Raw genomic sequence first — 17,134 nt, 5'->3', positions numbered from 1 at the left:
GTCCATTTGGGTTCCAGTAGGTCTTCTGCAGTATTTGTGATGATTTGGGATGATTTGGGATCCAAATGATCAACTAGAAGTCGAAGTATTATTTGTTGCTCTCACAACTAGGATAGACGACAATACTTTTGTCAGGTAGTGCATCTTTGAAGGTATAAGACTGTCTACTGCATGCTTATAACTGTTGCTGGGAAAGCGCCTCCTGCAGCTACAAAAGCACCTCTTGCTGGCACAGAGTGAATCTACTTATCTACAGTTTTTATGTACAGAAAACACACACACGTATGAAGATTAGTGCGGTTTGTGGGGAAACACTCAATAAAAAAATTACAGAGACTTTTGTAAATTATGCGCCACATCGATGACAATTTAAGTATTTAATGAATAGCTGTGTATTGATGAGTAAACAATACTAAATTACTCAGTAAATGCAAACATATCTCAGATGTGAGGTTTTCTAATAAATTCATTGCTGATCAATGATTAAATCTTCAGTTTGGCAGTTTACAACCTGTTTTGAATTTGGAAATGTGGCAAATATTAGTTAAACTATGATCTTTTATCCTGTCTGGTGATTTTATCTAATTTAGGATCATTTCCCGGGAAAAGAAATGAAACTTAATGAAAGTAAAAAATAAACTAAATAAGTATTTTTACAAACATTTTCACTGCTTAATAGCATATTTATGTTAAAGATTTACTGCTATTATCTGATATTTATTTGATTTCCAAAATTATTTACCTTATACAGTGATTTACATAAACTTTGTAACATAATACAAGGGTTAATTAAGGTTCAATGATGGAGAATCTGGAGCAAAGAAGTCTTGAGTAACATGTTTAAGTGGATCTGTTGAGATACAAAAGACAACACACCTTTAGAGTCTGTCTCCTCTGTTGAATTTCCCTCTTCTTGTTTCACCTGTGCTTTCTTAGTCTCCAGACGACCTTTGACCTGGGCAATTAGACGGGAAAACTCACTACTGTGCTGCTTACCTAGAAAGAAAAACATAAAAAAAGAGAAGTTCAGTGTGTTCAGTTGTGTTTCATCCATAATAAATGAAGTATACTAAATATAATAAATAAACGGTTATTTTATAGCAGACCTCATGCCTCAAAGAACGTCTCAGGAGGTGGAGCACATTATAAGATTTTGATGAAGAATTAATTAGAATTTTTAGCTACAATGTGCGCTGATGAGTGATAAGAAGAAAGTGCATTCAGAATCCAAATAGGCTCAATTAAAAGTTCAAGCTCCCTTGTTTATTATTTAACCTTCATTTAAGCAAAACAAACGTCACTATTTAGTACTTGATCCAAACTAGTTAATTATTACATAACATCAAAATAAATGAATAAAATAAAGGAAAATCTGAATGCATCTTGTACTGAGAAATGAACCATTAATCTTAAGCTTTCTCTTTTAATGGAGGATGAATCCTGCAATGGAAAAAAACAACAGTAACTCTGAAAGCGCTGGAATGAGGCAGACCATGATAAATGTAGTGGCGAAAACCAACAGAAGCAGATGAAAGGTCATACAGCCTGCTTTTAAAATCACATCAGCCAAAAGGCCCAAGAAGAGATCAGCTGAAATAATGATGACTGAAACTGAGAACTGAAGGAGAAAAGATCCAGAGATATAAAACAGCTCACTATCACAAAAGCAAAGTGACTTTAACAATCAGCAGACCCTGACGTGCATCTGTGTCGGACTCCGAAAGAGTATTTGATTTCTGTTTCTATTCCAAGTATATATTCGATATAACTGAACAGGTTTAGGGTTACACTGATCATATCTGCATTTTTATCCATGCCACATTTGAATAAGATGCTGTGAAATTAGGAGAAATACCTTATACAGGGTTTCTGCAGGTTTCACCAACTCAAATTTAAGACTTTAAGACCTTTTTTAAGGCCATCAAGAATTAGTATTTAGACTTATCTAGGACTAAATGCTAAGGATTCTTTTAATGGCCCAGGAGAAAAAAAAAAATTGGCTTTCTCTATAAAGGTACGCATTTTATATTGGTTTTTCTTAGCCACATATTTTAAATAATGTGTCAAATCAAGCAGACCCTAGCTGTATATATGCAAATGTTTTCAACGTGACTTAAAACCTCTTTAAAACTTTATTAGACTAAATGTATGCTCAACAGACTTTAATAATATTAGTTATAAATAGTATTTTGCTTAAAGTGTTATTGAGATCTATTGTTGGCGATTGGAAGCATTTGGATCAATTGGGTCGCTTTATATAGACTCATTTACAGGAACCATTTAAATGGTTTAAGACCTACAAAACAATGTTTCAGTGGATTCTCAAGACTTCTAAAAACTTTAAGGCCTAAAATTTTGTATTTGAAAATTAAGACATCCTATAGAGCCCCTATTATGAGTTTTTGAAAATGACATTCTATGCAGTAACACAGCTCTAAGTGAAGTGAAATATCCAGCTAAGGCTTAAATCTGAAAGTGCACCATGTTTAAATCTACTGATTCATCTATAAAAGAGTCGACTCATAGTGGTTTGAATGAATCGCCACTGTAACGAGTCTTTAGCCATGTCGATGTGACATCAATATGGGGATAACGCAAGCCCCACTTATTTGTTGCAGACGCAAAACCCAGGAAAATGTAAACCCCCAGCCCCGCCCACAAACACTGTAGAAAGAAAAGGAGAAAGACACTGTAGCATATCCCGGTTGAATCATGTTGTGAAGACGCTGTGCTCAGAATTGTGAGGAAAAGTGTTATTTTCTCCACCCAAAAATAAGGCTGCAAAGAGTCAGTGGTTGAAGTGACCTACCTGCATTAGGCTCACGCATTCGATCTGCACTCTGACTACTTGTTGATAAGCCTTGCTGAACATTTCTCTCTGTCTTGCTCTGAACGCAGTCGACCAATCACAACAGACTGGGTCATCGGATCAATCAGTGCATATTAGCATCGCACTAAGGAGGGGTTTGGGAACAAACGAATCATAGGACAGTCGTTGGGATACGCAAGTAAAATTAAATGCATATTATAAGACAATGAATGCTTTTTTTTACCTTGCATGCATATCAGACTTTTTAGAGACCCCCAAAACCAAAATATGACCCTTTTTAATGCATAATTAAGCCTATTAAGACCCCACAGACACCCTGTTGTAGGACATGAGGTGAAAAAAAAAATAACAAATGAAGAAAGAAAGTTCATAAAAATATATTAAGGTGTAGAGAAAATGTTGTTATATTTGTTTTTAGCCCAGTAAGAATCTTTTCCACATACAATAAACATGCATAACCTTGAGGCTTCATTTTTAGCCATTAAGGCTGCACACTGACCAACATTACTCAAACATTGTTATCTTAACTCAACTGCACAGTTGTTACTCAATGAAAACACTGGAATGCGTGGTTCTAATCTCAACTGTACGTGGTGTGCATTAGTCATGGGCTTTGTGACAAGTTATCCTGATATTGGTTCTCATACTTCACACTGCATCAGCTGAAAGTCCATTTTGGCAACTCCATTAGAAACCCCATTCAGTGCCATTTTTCAAAAAACCCTGCTAGTTTATAAGAAATGCTAAGTAAGGAAAAACTGTATGTCAGGAACAATCACTTGTTGACTGTGGTCAATGGTTAGAGCAATTACTTAATACTTTAAAGCATCAGAAACAGAAAAGTGCAACCCAAGAGGTTTTTACACAAACCAAAAACCACCAACAAAAGAGAGGGGGCGAGGGGTTAAAAACAAAAACAAAAATCTATGTTGTGTTATACTTAAAGGGTCAAATTACAAATTGAAAATAATTAATTTATTACTGCAAATTATTGAAAAAGGATTTCGGTACTGGAACTAAAATAGTAAACAGAAAAAAAGAAAACTAAAATTCCAGCCTCTTATTTATAACCATTGCATGTTTTAAACTGTTCTGCACATTGTGCATCCTGTATTTTTAACATATACACCTCTATAACAATGTAGCCTGTAATCCTGTTGATTAAATTTGATTGAAGTTTCACTGCAATTTTCTTTACAGATTTAATAAATATATTTATTACATATAAAATAATAAATGAATATTTTCTCAATTCAAATGAGTAGCGGCTTGGATCCGGAAACAGTATTACATGTGTCACCGATACATCACGACTTAACAATCGTATAAGATGCAGATTACAAAAACTGAAGCCATACCACATTGAGAAATGCTGGGTTCCACACAAATCCTTTTTGTCCTAAAACAAATCAAACTTATCTTAGTCGTTTTTACTAATTTAAGTGAATTGAACATATAGCAAGTCTGACGAAAAAAAAAAGGAATAGTGTCGTTTCAACTCATTTTAAATAAACAGTTTAAACAAGAAGTCACTTTGAGTGCACCGTTCAACTCTATCTGATCAGCGTCTCTTCATGTACAAGACACTCTGACACTGAAGAAAGAAGAAACAATGTTATATACTGTGAAAATGTTAACATCAAAAGTTGTTCAATATATTCATTTTTGCTATAGTCCATCAAGTATAGTTATAAGTAGAGCTACTATAGCTGAAAAAAGTCCTGTAGAAGTAGTTTACAGATAAAAAACACAGTTTGCTCATAACACTACAAAGTTTTCAACCAGAAAAACACATATGCCAGAAAATAGCTTTATCCTACAGTTTCCTCAGATGCAACAATCAGATATCAGACGTTTAAAGTTTTGTTTTGGATTTCATGTCAGCTCTCAACTGGTTTTCCTAATTGGTCATAGTCTATACTGAAATATGAACAAGATTTGACAGAACTATAAACCAAAAGAATGTTACAGGAATTTTACAACAATTACGAAGAAGCATGCGATGAAGCGTTACAAGACAAGAAATGTCTAAATATTCCAGTTCTTACTCAGATCATATTGCATCATGCTCAGTGTTATGTTTCTTTGTGGAAGACAGTGGACAAAAAAAATTAACAATCAGGATCAAATCTCATATAGGCCACTTATCTGATAAGCTCTTAAATTAATCTGTATAACCATATTTTAACAAACACAATGATAAAGAAAAAGGGGTTTTCAAGATGTAATGCCTTCCAGAACACAAATCTATAAACAGTATTATAGAACGCAGACTAAACTGAGGCTGTGGATCAGAAACATCCAACTGTATAAACCTTTCAAACAACACATATGTGCCAAAATTGTAAACTCATGTGCAAGAAAACAGATGACTGCGCTGTTCATTTTCATTTACTTATTTTTGACAGACATAGATGTTTGAGAGATGGTTCGATATTTGTAAATAAAAGTTATAAGGTTATAAGCATGTGAATATAAAAAAATAAATAAGTAAATAAAAAGAATCCCTATGAGTTTATATAATTATAAACATAGTTAGCAAGCAAAGAACATTAAAAAATTGTAATGCTCTCAATTGGTTCCTCTAGTGTTTAAAAGCTATAAGCGTTTTCACATTCAGTTTTACCCTGCTGTTGCTGTTGGCCTTCAAAGATATTTTTCATTTAAATAAAAATACACATTTGCATTTCCACAAAGAAAATGAAGTGAGAGAGAAGTGCTTTTCAGGAAGTTTGGTCAATTTTTAAGGTAATTTACATTTAATTAAAGAACTGATCCGCTGTGTATTTTTAAGGCTTGGTTGCGTTTATAAAATGCAAAGCAATGTGTGCTCATGCTTTTTTTGTAAAAAAAAAAAATAATAATAATAATAATAAATAAATAAAAAGATAATCCTATTTTTTCATATATCTTTTATACAGCTATAATGAAAACAAATGTAATATTTCCTAGTTCCCCTGAAAGGCCCGTCTTCAAGAGGCTCTGATTGGCCAGCTAACATAATGCACTGTGATTCGAGGATCGGATCCACATCACCAGATAAAGCTTCACGTCTCTACTAGCATGTGCTTTGCCTCTGCTGTGCAAATACTGTCAATCAGTTAAGGTGTTAGCCGTATCAGTTTGATCCTAAATCTGACAGAAAATGAAGAGGACAGCTAATCCTCACTCCTGGTCTCTAAAATAATATCTGACAAGTGTTTTTCATATATACTTGAGTCATATGCATGTGCAAGTAATATAAAATGTTCACATATCTTTTGTGAGTTTGTTATTTGAGATGTAGAACGCAGGGAAAGCGTCTGCATAAAGAGACACTGCAGCGCTGCTAAAGACTGTGGGTGTTTACAGCGATTTGATGAACAAAAAATAAATTTGTAGCTAAATTGTTAGCGGTGCCAAACAGCATTTCCCCTTGTTTACATCCTTGTTTACGTCCTTGCTGCAACATACCGTTAGCGCTAGACACTATGTATGTAATATTTCAATTTTAACGAATAAAAATACTTACAGGATATAACTCACAATCCATAGCTTATTCTATTATGGTTAGAGTTCCTTCTTTGAGGAGTTTTTAGCCAAATCCAGCACTGAACTGAGTGAGATTCTGGAAGCTGTCCTTTGTCAAATGCTAGAGCTATAAATTTTTTATAATACTCTGGAAGTTAATTAAAATTAAATTGTAAGCATGTCACTTGCAGTGTCATGTCCTTTGGAAGCCCAAATACAGAAATAGAACAATCTCTGTAGAAATAGCAGTGTTTGGACAGCATTTTAGCTTTCTAGCTATAACATTACAGTGCCTCTGGTCATGCCACTTTTGCTGCTCTGGACGTATGCACATGGTTAATGTGCATAACCAGAAGCGTTTGTATTGTTTATGTTCACAAAGCTACATTACACATCAACTAAAAAGTAAAAAATATGAAATTGTAGTGGACCACTACTTCATTCATCCTCAATAGAACATAAACTCAAAAGTTATTATTAACAAAAAAGTAAACTGCACTACAAAAACACTGCAGCATTTTGTTAAGACAAAAAAAAAAGAGTTTATCATTATTTTTAGGTTATAACTCGAGGCGTTACAATTCCCTTTTCCATTCCCGATATTAATTCTGGTACCTGGGTTCAATGTATCGGCAAATATGGAATAATGAAGCTACAAATGTTCAATAAAGTGTCAAAACACAAGTTTTTGATGACTGATAGCGGCTGAATATCCAAAAAAAACTATGCAACAAATTTTTTGGGGGATTTGTAATTTTCTTTGTAGCTCATTGGCAGACTTTCTTTAAATTAACCATAAAAACAGTGGATTCTTCCATTCCTCATCCTAGGTGCGCTAGCCTTTGTGAAACCATCATGTTCAGCAGGGTGACACATCTTCAAATGCTTTATTTTCCTTAAATTAAAGTTAATATACTAATAGTTGTGCAACCTCTTTTTTTACTGGCTGGTTGGTCCAGTCTGAAATATCCCAGTCCCAAACAGCGGACATAATTCTAGTGCATTTTCATTTCTTCTTTAAAGTTGTAGTGGTTGCTTGTGGCAGCACAACACAGCACAATCTCCCATGTTTGCATTGTAAGAAGTGAAGAAGAAATGACTTTAGGTTTGCAGTGTTAAGAACACTAGTGGAATTACTATGGCTTGTTTAGAAAAAAAAGATGGTTTCAGATGGGTTTCTAATACTCACCCTATACCACTGCCAGATTATTTTGAAGCATCGGTGGCATTTCTAATACCAGTAACAGAATCGGAACAACCCTATTTATACTACTACTCCATGCCAGATAATGAATTCTGCAAAATTCAATCTATAAATAAATAAACTGACAGGAAATACTTTCATTCATATTTGCATTTTGGTCAAAGTGTTACATCGGTTTCAATTTTTATGAACCTAAACAGGAAAGCTAGGTTTCTTGGTGTGAGTGTGTTTGTGTGCGTGTCATTCCCCACATGTCATTTCCCCATTCATCGGACACTCCGTGAGGCTGGTGAATCATCAAGCCCTTTTGATGATTAATCAAGAGTTTATCTCGGCATGCTTCTATTTATAGATCCCCCTCCGTGCTGCGCATCAATATTTCACCATCCTGTCTCCGACATCACAGTCTGGCTTCTCTAATCGCGCAGTGGCTTTCATCTTTTCCTGCTAGGTCAATTTTACATGACAAATATGGACCACGTTTTCTCACTTGGAGAAAATTACACCAATCCACCTTAAATGGCTTTGTTTCTAATGCTGGCCTCTGGGAGGAGGTCGTTAGGGTAAGTGGGTTTTCATAATGGCAGAGACGCCACCGGGACTAGCAGCTGTAACCTGGTCATGACAAACAGAAACAGGGAACTTTCTGACCTTTTATTACTATTATTCTTTTAGTGTGAAATTTTGCTGTGTAAGCCAGTGTTAATTTCGTTGATGAATTGTTTTTGTCAATTTTCATGACGAACAAGTTTCTACCGTCAAAAACTAGACGAAAACTGAATAATAGTTAAGTGATGATGACAAGAACTATAATAAAAAAAAGTTTGCTGGAAGCTAAATATACAATCAGTGGACAAAGAGAATGACCTCTTGCCTTCTCTTGCAAAAGATTACCTTTTTTTTTTTTTTTTAATTCATATATTTTGGTCTATTTGGAAATTATTGGATGACTTTTTTTTTTTTAAGAGTTCAGATGATGACTCTTTTGTTAAATTGATGGACATTAAAAGATTATAGGTTGGACAAATACACTCACCAGCCAGTTTTAAGGTACAGTACACCTGTCCGAATGCTCGATATCGCAAATTTCTATCTGCTGCAGACGAACTGCTGCAGTTCAAACCGAGCAACAGAATGAGGAAGAAGGGTGATTTAAGTGACTCTGAATGTGGCACAGTTGCTGGTGCCAGACGAGCTGGTCAGAGTATTTCAGAAACTGCTGATCTACTGAGATTTTCACGCACAACCATCTATAGAGTTAAACTGTTAAAAAACTGTTTTAAAAAGAGCAAATATCCACAAAGCACCAGTTCTGTAAGCGCAAATGTCTTGTTGATGCCAGAGGTCAGAGGAGAATGGCCAAAAGTATTCTAGCTAATAGAAAGACAACAGTAACTCAAATAAACACTCGTTACAACTGAGGTATTCAGGAAAGCATCTCTGAATGCACAACACATCAAACTTTGAGGCGGGTGGACTACAGCAGCAGAAGACCACACCAGGTGCCACTCCTGTCAGCTAAGAACAAGAAACTGAGGCTACAGTTCACACAAGCCCACAAAAATTGAACAGTAGAAGAATGCAAAAACGTTGCCTGTTCTGATGAGTCTCGATTTCTGCTGCGACATTCAGATGGTAGGGTCAGAATTTGGCATCAACAACATGAAAGCATGGAGTTTCAGGCCGGTGGTGGTGGTGTAATGGTGTGGGGGATATTTTCTTGGCACACATTGGGCCCATTAGTACCAATTGAGCATCGTGTCAACGCCACAGCCTACCTGAATATTGCTGCTGACCATGTCCATTGCTTTTTTACTACAGCGTACCCATCTTCTGATGGCTACTTTTAACAGGATAGCGCGCCAGGTCATAAAGCGTGAATCATTTCAGACTGGTTTCTTGAACATGACAATAAGTGTGCTCAATATAGCAATGTACCAAATGTACTGAAATGGCCGCCACAGTCACCAGATCTCTATCCAATACAGCACCAGTAAGGTGTTTATTGTTTAATATTATTATTTTTTCCTATTTTTAAAAAGTGTATTAAGTTAGTTTTTATATCATCCTTGTTGTATTTTTTATTTTTGCTAAACTGAAAATTAAAACCATGACAAAGTTTAAAATAAAAATTATTGTTAAAAAAAAACTGCAATCTGTCTTTACGATATATTATGGTAAGGGAAATCCTAGTCTATTCCTGAATGAGTTACAGGGCTTCTGGGTTATTGGATGTGAAATATAAGACAATCAGAGAAAGTGTAAATCATGTAAAACATGTCAGAAGTGATGGTGTAATTCTTTAGATTCAGTTAAAATTCAAAACACTGGCAATGTCGCAAAATTAATTAACTATCAAATGTTACTCAGCTTGAGTCAATGTTGATTCAACTCCGAAATGCTAAGGGTAATTATGAAGCATGAATGATTTATATAATTCTGTGTCTGAATGGAACTGTCTTGGGGAAAAAATGTGAAGGCATTTCCTTTTCATCTTGCCTTCAAATAATGACAAATAAACTTGTGCTACGTTACAAGACATTACAGTAGAGAAAAAGCTCAATTTTGTAAGCACCACCTATTGTCAGAAAGTAGATTTATATTTTCAGTCAGTATTTTTGTTCAAGCCATAGACTCATTCAAACAATTGCGGAAAAATTGCGACAGTATTTTTAGAGGATGAGCTTCGTTAAAGATTTTCAATGTTAAAATTAGAGTCTCCTGGAAAAAATGCCCTATATATAAAAATAAAATTAAATAAACAGTAAATATAAATAAATAAATCTATTATTATTTATTTTAAAAAAATTAATTTTACCATCTTGAACTTGTATGAATTTATTCTGTAAAATAAAAAACAGAATTGCAGTTTGCTTTTCTGTGTTATTGGTCCCAATGTAAACTGAGGCTTTCAAGATGCTGTTGAAAGACAAAAACACCATAAAGGTACCATGACAAGATCCACAAGACTTGTGCATAATATTTCAGGTCCCCTTATTTTCAGCTTTGTAAGAGAAAGACACAAAAAATATACTGTTTTTAACAACCAGACTAAGAAGACTTTTTTCTAAACTGTTAACAGCCAATTAAATGAAAAGGTCTGCTTCTAAATAATCATTTAATTTACAGAATTAAACAAACATCTTTTACAGTGCTTTTTACCGTTTATAGATTGAAAGTGCCTTTATTCATGCACTTTAGGTCATTCAGGATTGGATCCACATGAGAGATTATATAACATCAACACTTTTATTCAATTAAAGCACAAAGTGGCTTACAACCTCCTTTATTCGTACCTGATCCCTGTTAAGATGGCATAAAAATAAGCCATCTCGACAGAAGTCCACTAAACACTGGACAGCATCTTGCTTGGAGCCTATTGTCTGATTTTTTTTACTTTTTTTTTTTTTTGTCCAAGCATTCTAAGCCGGGTCACTAAGGCAGATTGGAACATTTAATGAGCTAGGATCGATCTTGAGACCCTGTTGGTATTGTCGTATTGATCACCACCTTCTCTTTCAACCCCTTGAGGGATCTTTCTTTTTTTTCCTCCTCTTACTTCTCACACACACTGCTGCTTACTGAACTTGGAGCCACAAAAGGCAAAGGTTTCTAGGAAGCATTTTGGCTAAGAACCACTGAGGATAACGGAAGTGAGATTATGCATAATGAAATCGTCTGGAGACAAACTTCAAATGAAGTACGCGGCTACATTCACGGCATAGATAAATCTGTATTCGGTTTGGAAATCTCTGCAGCACAGTTCTGCATGGAGTCCAGACCGCACCTGAGCAAGATCTGATATATGAGGTGGAAACGGAAATTGCTAGTACCCTTCCAGAGCACACCGATGATACATGGGCATTACATTAAAGCAGCAAATCAAAATAGGAACGCTTGATGATTGCGATAGCAGATGTGCCATAATCGGACAGACAAGTTCTGCATAGAAACGCACTGTGTTTTTCTATTTTGGATAGCACTTTAATCAGCTATTTGTTTTATTTTAATTACAACAATTAATATTTAACAGCAGCTTACATCAATTTAAAGTTTATTAATTTTTTAACTTTTAAAAGTAGTGCATTACAATATCAAGTTACTCCCCTAAAAAAGTAACTAATTACGATACTTAGTTACTTTTTATGAAAAGTAGTGTGTTATATAACTTGAGTTAATTTAGCGTTGCTTTTCCGTACCTATCTGAGGTTTGATTTATTTTAGAACTAGCAGGTGTTTTTTCATGTTTTTGTATAGATAAGTTCTGCATTAAACAACAACCTGTATAACCTTCATTTTCCTTTAATAAATATAGGATATTATATTTTTAGATATCTTTCTGAGCCCAGAGCTATACATGCGGCACATACATAATAATAAAAGCATGTTAAATAATGTTTTTGCTACTTTTGTACATTTTGTGTTATTAGTTAAGCAAATTCCCTGTCCATTATGATAAAGATTGCAATAAAGCCTTCGAGTACTAACATAAAATAATTTATATTAAGGCAAAAACAGATTTTAAACTTTTAAAATGTTTAATAAAATGAACAGTGAGACGATAAAAAAAACATTCCCCTAAATAAATCTGAGCTTTAAACACTGAATAATTGCTTCACGTTGCCTTAACAAATGTGCAAATAGTTTCCCAAAAGAGAAAAAAAATCTTACTATATTATAAAACATAGTCACTTCTACAATATACAATGGCTGCATCTCCCAATAACCCTTTTTTTTAAGTTTAGTCGAATTAATTGTTTTACCTGGAGATTGTGAGCTGATGTCAATCATTTGTTGCTTAGCTGGAGATGAAGTGCGGGTGTACATCCAGTTGTTTGTTTGTTTGTTTTTTTATGTTGTGTTTCTTGCAATTGTCAAGAGTTTTACTTACACATAATCTACACTTAACACCAATCCACTTCCTTTTCTTCGATGAGTTCAAATTAACAAGAATCCATTGCTAAAATGTAAATCTCCGGCCTGCTATGATTTCTTTTTCTGACTGTCTGTAGCGATGACAAGTAATTCTTAAATTAATTGCTCGTTTTTAACTGGATCTTCTCAGCGAACCAGTTGAACCAGTTCATTAAATGGGATGGCGTTGTCATGAAATGGTTTGCGTCTTTAGTACTAACATACCCGATAACCCCTGACTCGAAATAAACTAATATCCTGAGTTATTCAGTTACTAGAACAGTACACTGACTCATGCTGTGAAAAAGAGACCTGATGATGAGTGCAAGTTAACTGTCTGTTCCCTCACGGCACGCTCTCTGTGTGATTCAACCTGACTAAGGTAGTTTTTATTCTACAATTTATTTTGTAAAAGCCAATTAAGCAAGGTAAAAAGTACCTTGAGTTCCTTTTTTTAAGTAACTCAAATAATTTTACTTATTCCTAAAAGTAATGTTACTTTACTCCATAGGTCTCAAACTCAATTCCTGGAGGGCCACAGCTCTGCAGTTTTGCTCCAACCCTAATCAAACAAAGATGCCCCATATATTAAAGGTGCTCCAACCAATCAAAGTGGTAAAGACTAGAGATTAGTAGTCTTGAACACCTTGATTAGTTGGACCAGCTGTGTTTTATTAGGGTGCAATCAAAATTGTGTAGAGCTGCGGCCCTCCAGAAATTGAGTTTGAGACCTATGCTTTATTCGTTACTTTGGAAAGTAATATTATTACGTAACGCACTTTACTTATAATGCGTTACCCCCAATACAAAGACTGAAAATTGAGAATTAAAATGTAATAAGAATTTAAAAGCAGGAATTTTCTTTAAAAGCCCATGTTTTCTAGATCAGTTAAAGAATAAATTACAATCTAACCACTGCTAAAGCAAGGGATTTCTTTCATCCTTACCTGACTGGTCATTGAGCAAATGCATTTTCTTAGTCAACCTTGAAGCAGTAGTAGTCAATAATTTTCAGTGCAGATTTCAATGGCATTTTTATTTTACAATACATGGGGATGAGCAGGAGAATGAATGTGACCCTGTTGTGACATCCCTCAAACATTATTTTCCAACAGCGCAAGGACAGCACATCCTCTAATTCAAGCAGAGCAGAAGTCTCATTGCTTTTTAAATGTGAGATTTGAGAAGTCAGGACTTACGATACATCGAGTGCACCTCCTCAATTTCTTCGGCTGTCTGGTTCTTTGTAGTGATGATTACCTGGGAAACACGTATAATAAGGGGGGAAAGAGATGTTATTATTATAATTATAAAAAATAACTAAAAATAAAAATCTAAAAAGCTGTTTCAAAGTCACAGCACTTATAAAAAGCTGAAATATCCCAAAAACAAAACAAAAAACAAAAAAAGAAATAAGTATCTGATGAATATCTTGTTGGTGGCTGACAAAAAGAGCATTACCAAAAAAAGTTGTCACAAGAAAGTTCTACCATAAATGCATGGATGGAAATTACAATGGAAATTTATAAAAATAGAGCAAATTACTATATTTGTTCATCAGAAAATGGAACATTTTTTTTCATTCTTGGACAAATGGACCAATTATGAAACATCCCATAGACCTGATCTCATAATTTATATTATTTCATTAAACTAAATCATGTTATAGTCTCATATAAATTAACAAAAATGTTTACACAAAAATGAAAATTATATATTTAATCACCCTTGTGTTGCTTCTTTCTTTTGCAGTCATTAAAAATATTTGGGACATGCAATAAATGCTGTAAATGTATCCAAATAGCACAGCCTATAATATCTAAAAAGCCATTTAGATTCAATAACAAAAATATTGTATACATAATACAATTATAACCTAAATGTGTGTAATCAGATGAAATGTTTGTGCAAGCAATTCTATTAAAATGGTTAACTGATTGACAGCCCTAATACAGTATTTATCATTTAGAAACGACAATCCATAGTAGTACATACAGGTTTCCGTTTACTGTCCAGCTGATTCTTTAGTCGCTCATTGGCTTCAACTTCTTTGGCGATTTCTTCAGCTGTTAAACAAAAAAACATTTAAAATAAAGATAAATACAACCAACATTTTTGAAGCAAACTTAATAACCAACAGGTGAAGGATTCCACATATACAGTATCTATTCTAGGTCACAAACTAAATGTGTTGCACAAATCATTACCGCCAGTGAACACAGAATGTGAACTCCAAAATAATTCTGAAAATCACGACAATCAGCTTTTACATCAACTGATTACATCCAATGCAGTGCAATTTACTAATTCACTCAATGGTACATGACAAAACAGTGGGGAAAAATACAATCCAAACATAAGTTCAGTCTTCAAACAGAAACCATAGCAACATCGGGTGATAGAAAGAAAAATAGATGGTTTCCTGTGAACCCTTTGACAGCTCAATGAAAAGAGAGAAATTCCGTTCTGAAAGGGTCAGTGAGAAGGAGAGCAGTAACTCAAAAGAAACGTGAAGAATAAAACTACTGTATTTTTCTTTTCCCCCAGTGTGACTCCAGCACGTAAATTACAATACACCACCTACACTAGCTGGACTGAGTGTAAATTCCCAGTTAACACTTTAAGCAATATAGTATTGACAACAAACATTTTACAGTCATTAATGGTCATGTCAGAACATTTACTTGATTAAATCATAAGCATGCACTTTATTACCTACAGTATATACCATTATTCATTAAATTGTTTGTTCCTTCATGGATTGATTTATACCTGATTTAGGGTTGAGTGCATCACACTGGGCATTATAGATGTGCGTGAATTCTTGATGGCGTCTCGTGAGTTGCTCTCTGTTGCCTTGAGCAGAAAGATGGCATTCTTTAAGCATCTTCTTGAGCTTTGGCACAGTTATCAAAGTGTACAACAGCTTGGGCATTGCCTTTCGTCTTCCACTGCTGATACACAACAACACACAGAATTCCAGGGTCACTTCAAGAGCAAAAATAAAGAATAGTTCAACCCTCCCCAAAAAAAGAAAAGAAATACCTTTATATATTGAAGTTAAAGTCAAAATTCTTGGCCCAAGTGCTTAAAGTATTTCCCAAGTGCTGTTTAAAGGAGGGAAGCATGTTTTTTTCAGCATGTTTTTAAACATAACTGTTTTAATTTCTTTGGTCTTTGCCATGACGATAAAGCTGCAGTATATTGGAAAAATCAGATATTGTGATATTTCAGATGATTTTAAAAGCTCTCTTTGGGAAGATTTTATTTAGCTTTTTACCAACTGGGATGATCAAGTCTTTTTCTATGCAGTGCATCAGTATAAATTATAATAAAAAGGATTCTGCAGGTTTTAGCAAGTTTAATTTAAGACTTTAAAACATCTTTAAGACCATTCATTCATTTATTCATTTTCTTTTTGGCTTAGTCACTTTAATAATCTGGGGCTGCCACAGCAGAATGAACTGCCAACTTATTCAGCATATGTTTTACGCAGCGGATGCCATTCCAGCCGCAACCTATCACTAGGAAACATCCATACACACACATTCTCACTCATACACTACGGCCAATTTGGCCGCAATTCACCTGTATCACATGACTTTGGACTTGTGGGGGAAACCAGAGCACCTGGTGGAAACCCACACAAATATGGGTAGAACATACAAACTACACACAGAAATGCCAATTGACCCAGCTGAGGCTCGAACCAGCGACCGTCTCGCTTTGAGGTTACAGCTCTACCCACAGCTTCGCCTCATTTTTAAGACTAATAAGAATAAAAATGTAAAATTTGCCCTATCACACTTTTTTATAATTTATTAGTACAAAATTAATGTTTAATAATAAATTAAAAATGAAAGCAAAATATTTCATGGTGTCAAAACAAGAAACCTCTAGTTGTATACATAAATTTTTTTTTCAAAATTATCTTACTTTAAAATAAAAAAATTAAAAAAGTTCGAAAGATTTTAAAAACTATAATAAACTAAATGCATGCACAACAGTCCGTCCAGGTCAACTTTCTCAGCAGGAAATACATGAAAAATTTAAACAAGTGTTATTGTAAGGAAAATAATTCAACCATTATGGAAGTAAAAAATTACACTCTTAAAAAGTTAAAGTTTTATTGAGATGGTGTGTTATGGGTTGGGTGTTGGCCTGATTGGGTAGCTATACATGCACAAAATAAAACCTGTTTAAAAAAAAATTGCAAGACCTACAGCACAATATTTCAGTAAAGTTAAGACTTTTTAAGGCCTAAAATTTAGTTTTTGAGATTTAAGACATTTGAGGACTTTAAGACCCTGCAGACACCCTGAATATATTACAAACATATAGAGCAAAAATAAAAAAATAAAAAAATAAATAAATAAAACTGGGGGGTGTAACAGTATTCAAGTACTGAAATTGAACAATCATATGTAAATTAACATGGTAAACGTTTCATAAATAATTAAATACAAATATTTAATACTATATTTATCTTTTAATCTTTAATAAATAATCTAATCATGCAATGTGACTATTACAAACACGCACATTGCGATATCGATGCTTAAACAATATGTTGTTCAGCCCTACAACAGTACATACTATTTTTCAACTTATTATGCAAGATGCTAGTAACTTAACATGTACACGTGTGTTAATGTTTACAACAGATTTATGACAAT

General features: G+C 34.2%; 1 protein-coding gene across 6 annotated transcripts in view; it reads right to left on the bottom strand.

The window, feature by feature from the left end:
• rad18 (RAD18 E3 ubiquitin protein ligase) overlaps positions 1 to 17,134 on the bottom strand; it is a 78,766-nt gene that overhangs the window by 36,476 nt on the left and 25,156 nt on the right. For 4 of the 6 annotated variants that reach the window (XM_009302542.5, XM_068221665.2, XM_068221664.2 and 1 more), the window contains 4 exon segments: positions 15,231 to 15,412; positions 14,454 to 14,524; positions 13,658 to 13,718; positions 877 to 996 (listed from right to left, as the gene is read on the bottom strand). In XM_009302542.5, the coding sequence (XP_009300817.1) occupies positions 877 to 996; positions 13,658 to 13,718; positions 14,454 to 14,524; positions 15,231 to 15,412 (434 nt within the window). 6 annotated transcript variants of the gene reach the window in all.

This window comes from Danio rerio, chromosome 6 (genome assembly GCF_049306965.1).
Source record: "Danio rerio strain Tuebingen ecotype United States chromosome 6, GRCz12tu, whole genome shotgun sequence".
In the NCBI taxonomy this organism is placed as follows: Eukaryota; Metazoa; Chordata; class Actinopteri; order Cypriniformes; family Danionidae; genus Danio; species Danio rerio.
This window is presented reverse-complemented; position numbering and strand designations above follow the sequence as displayed.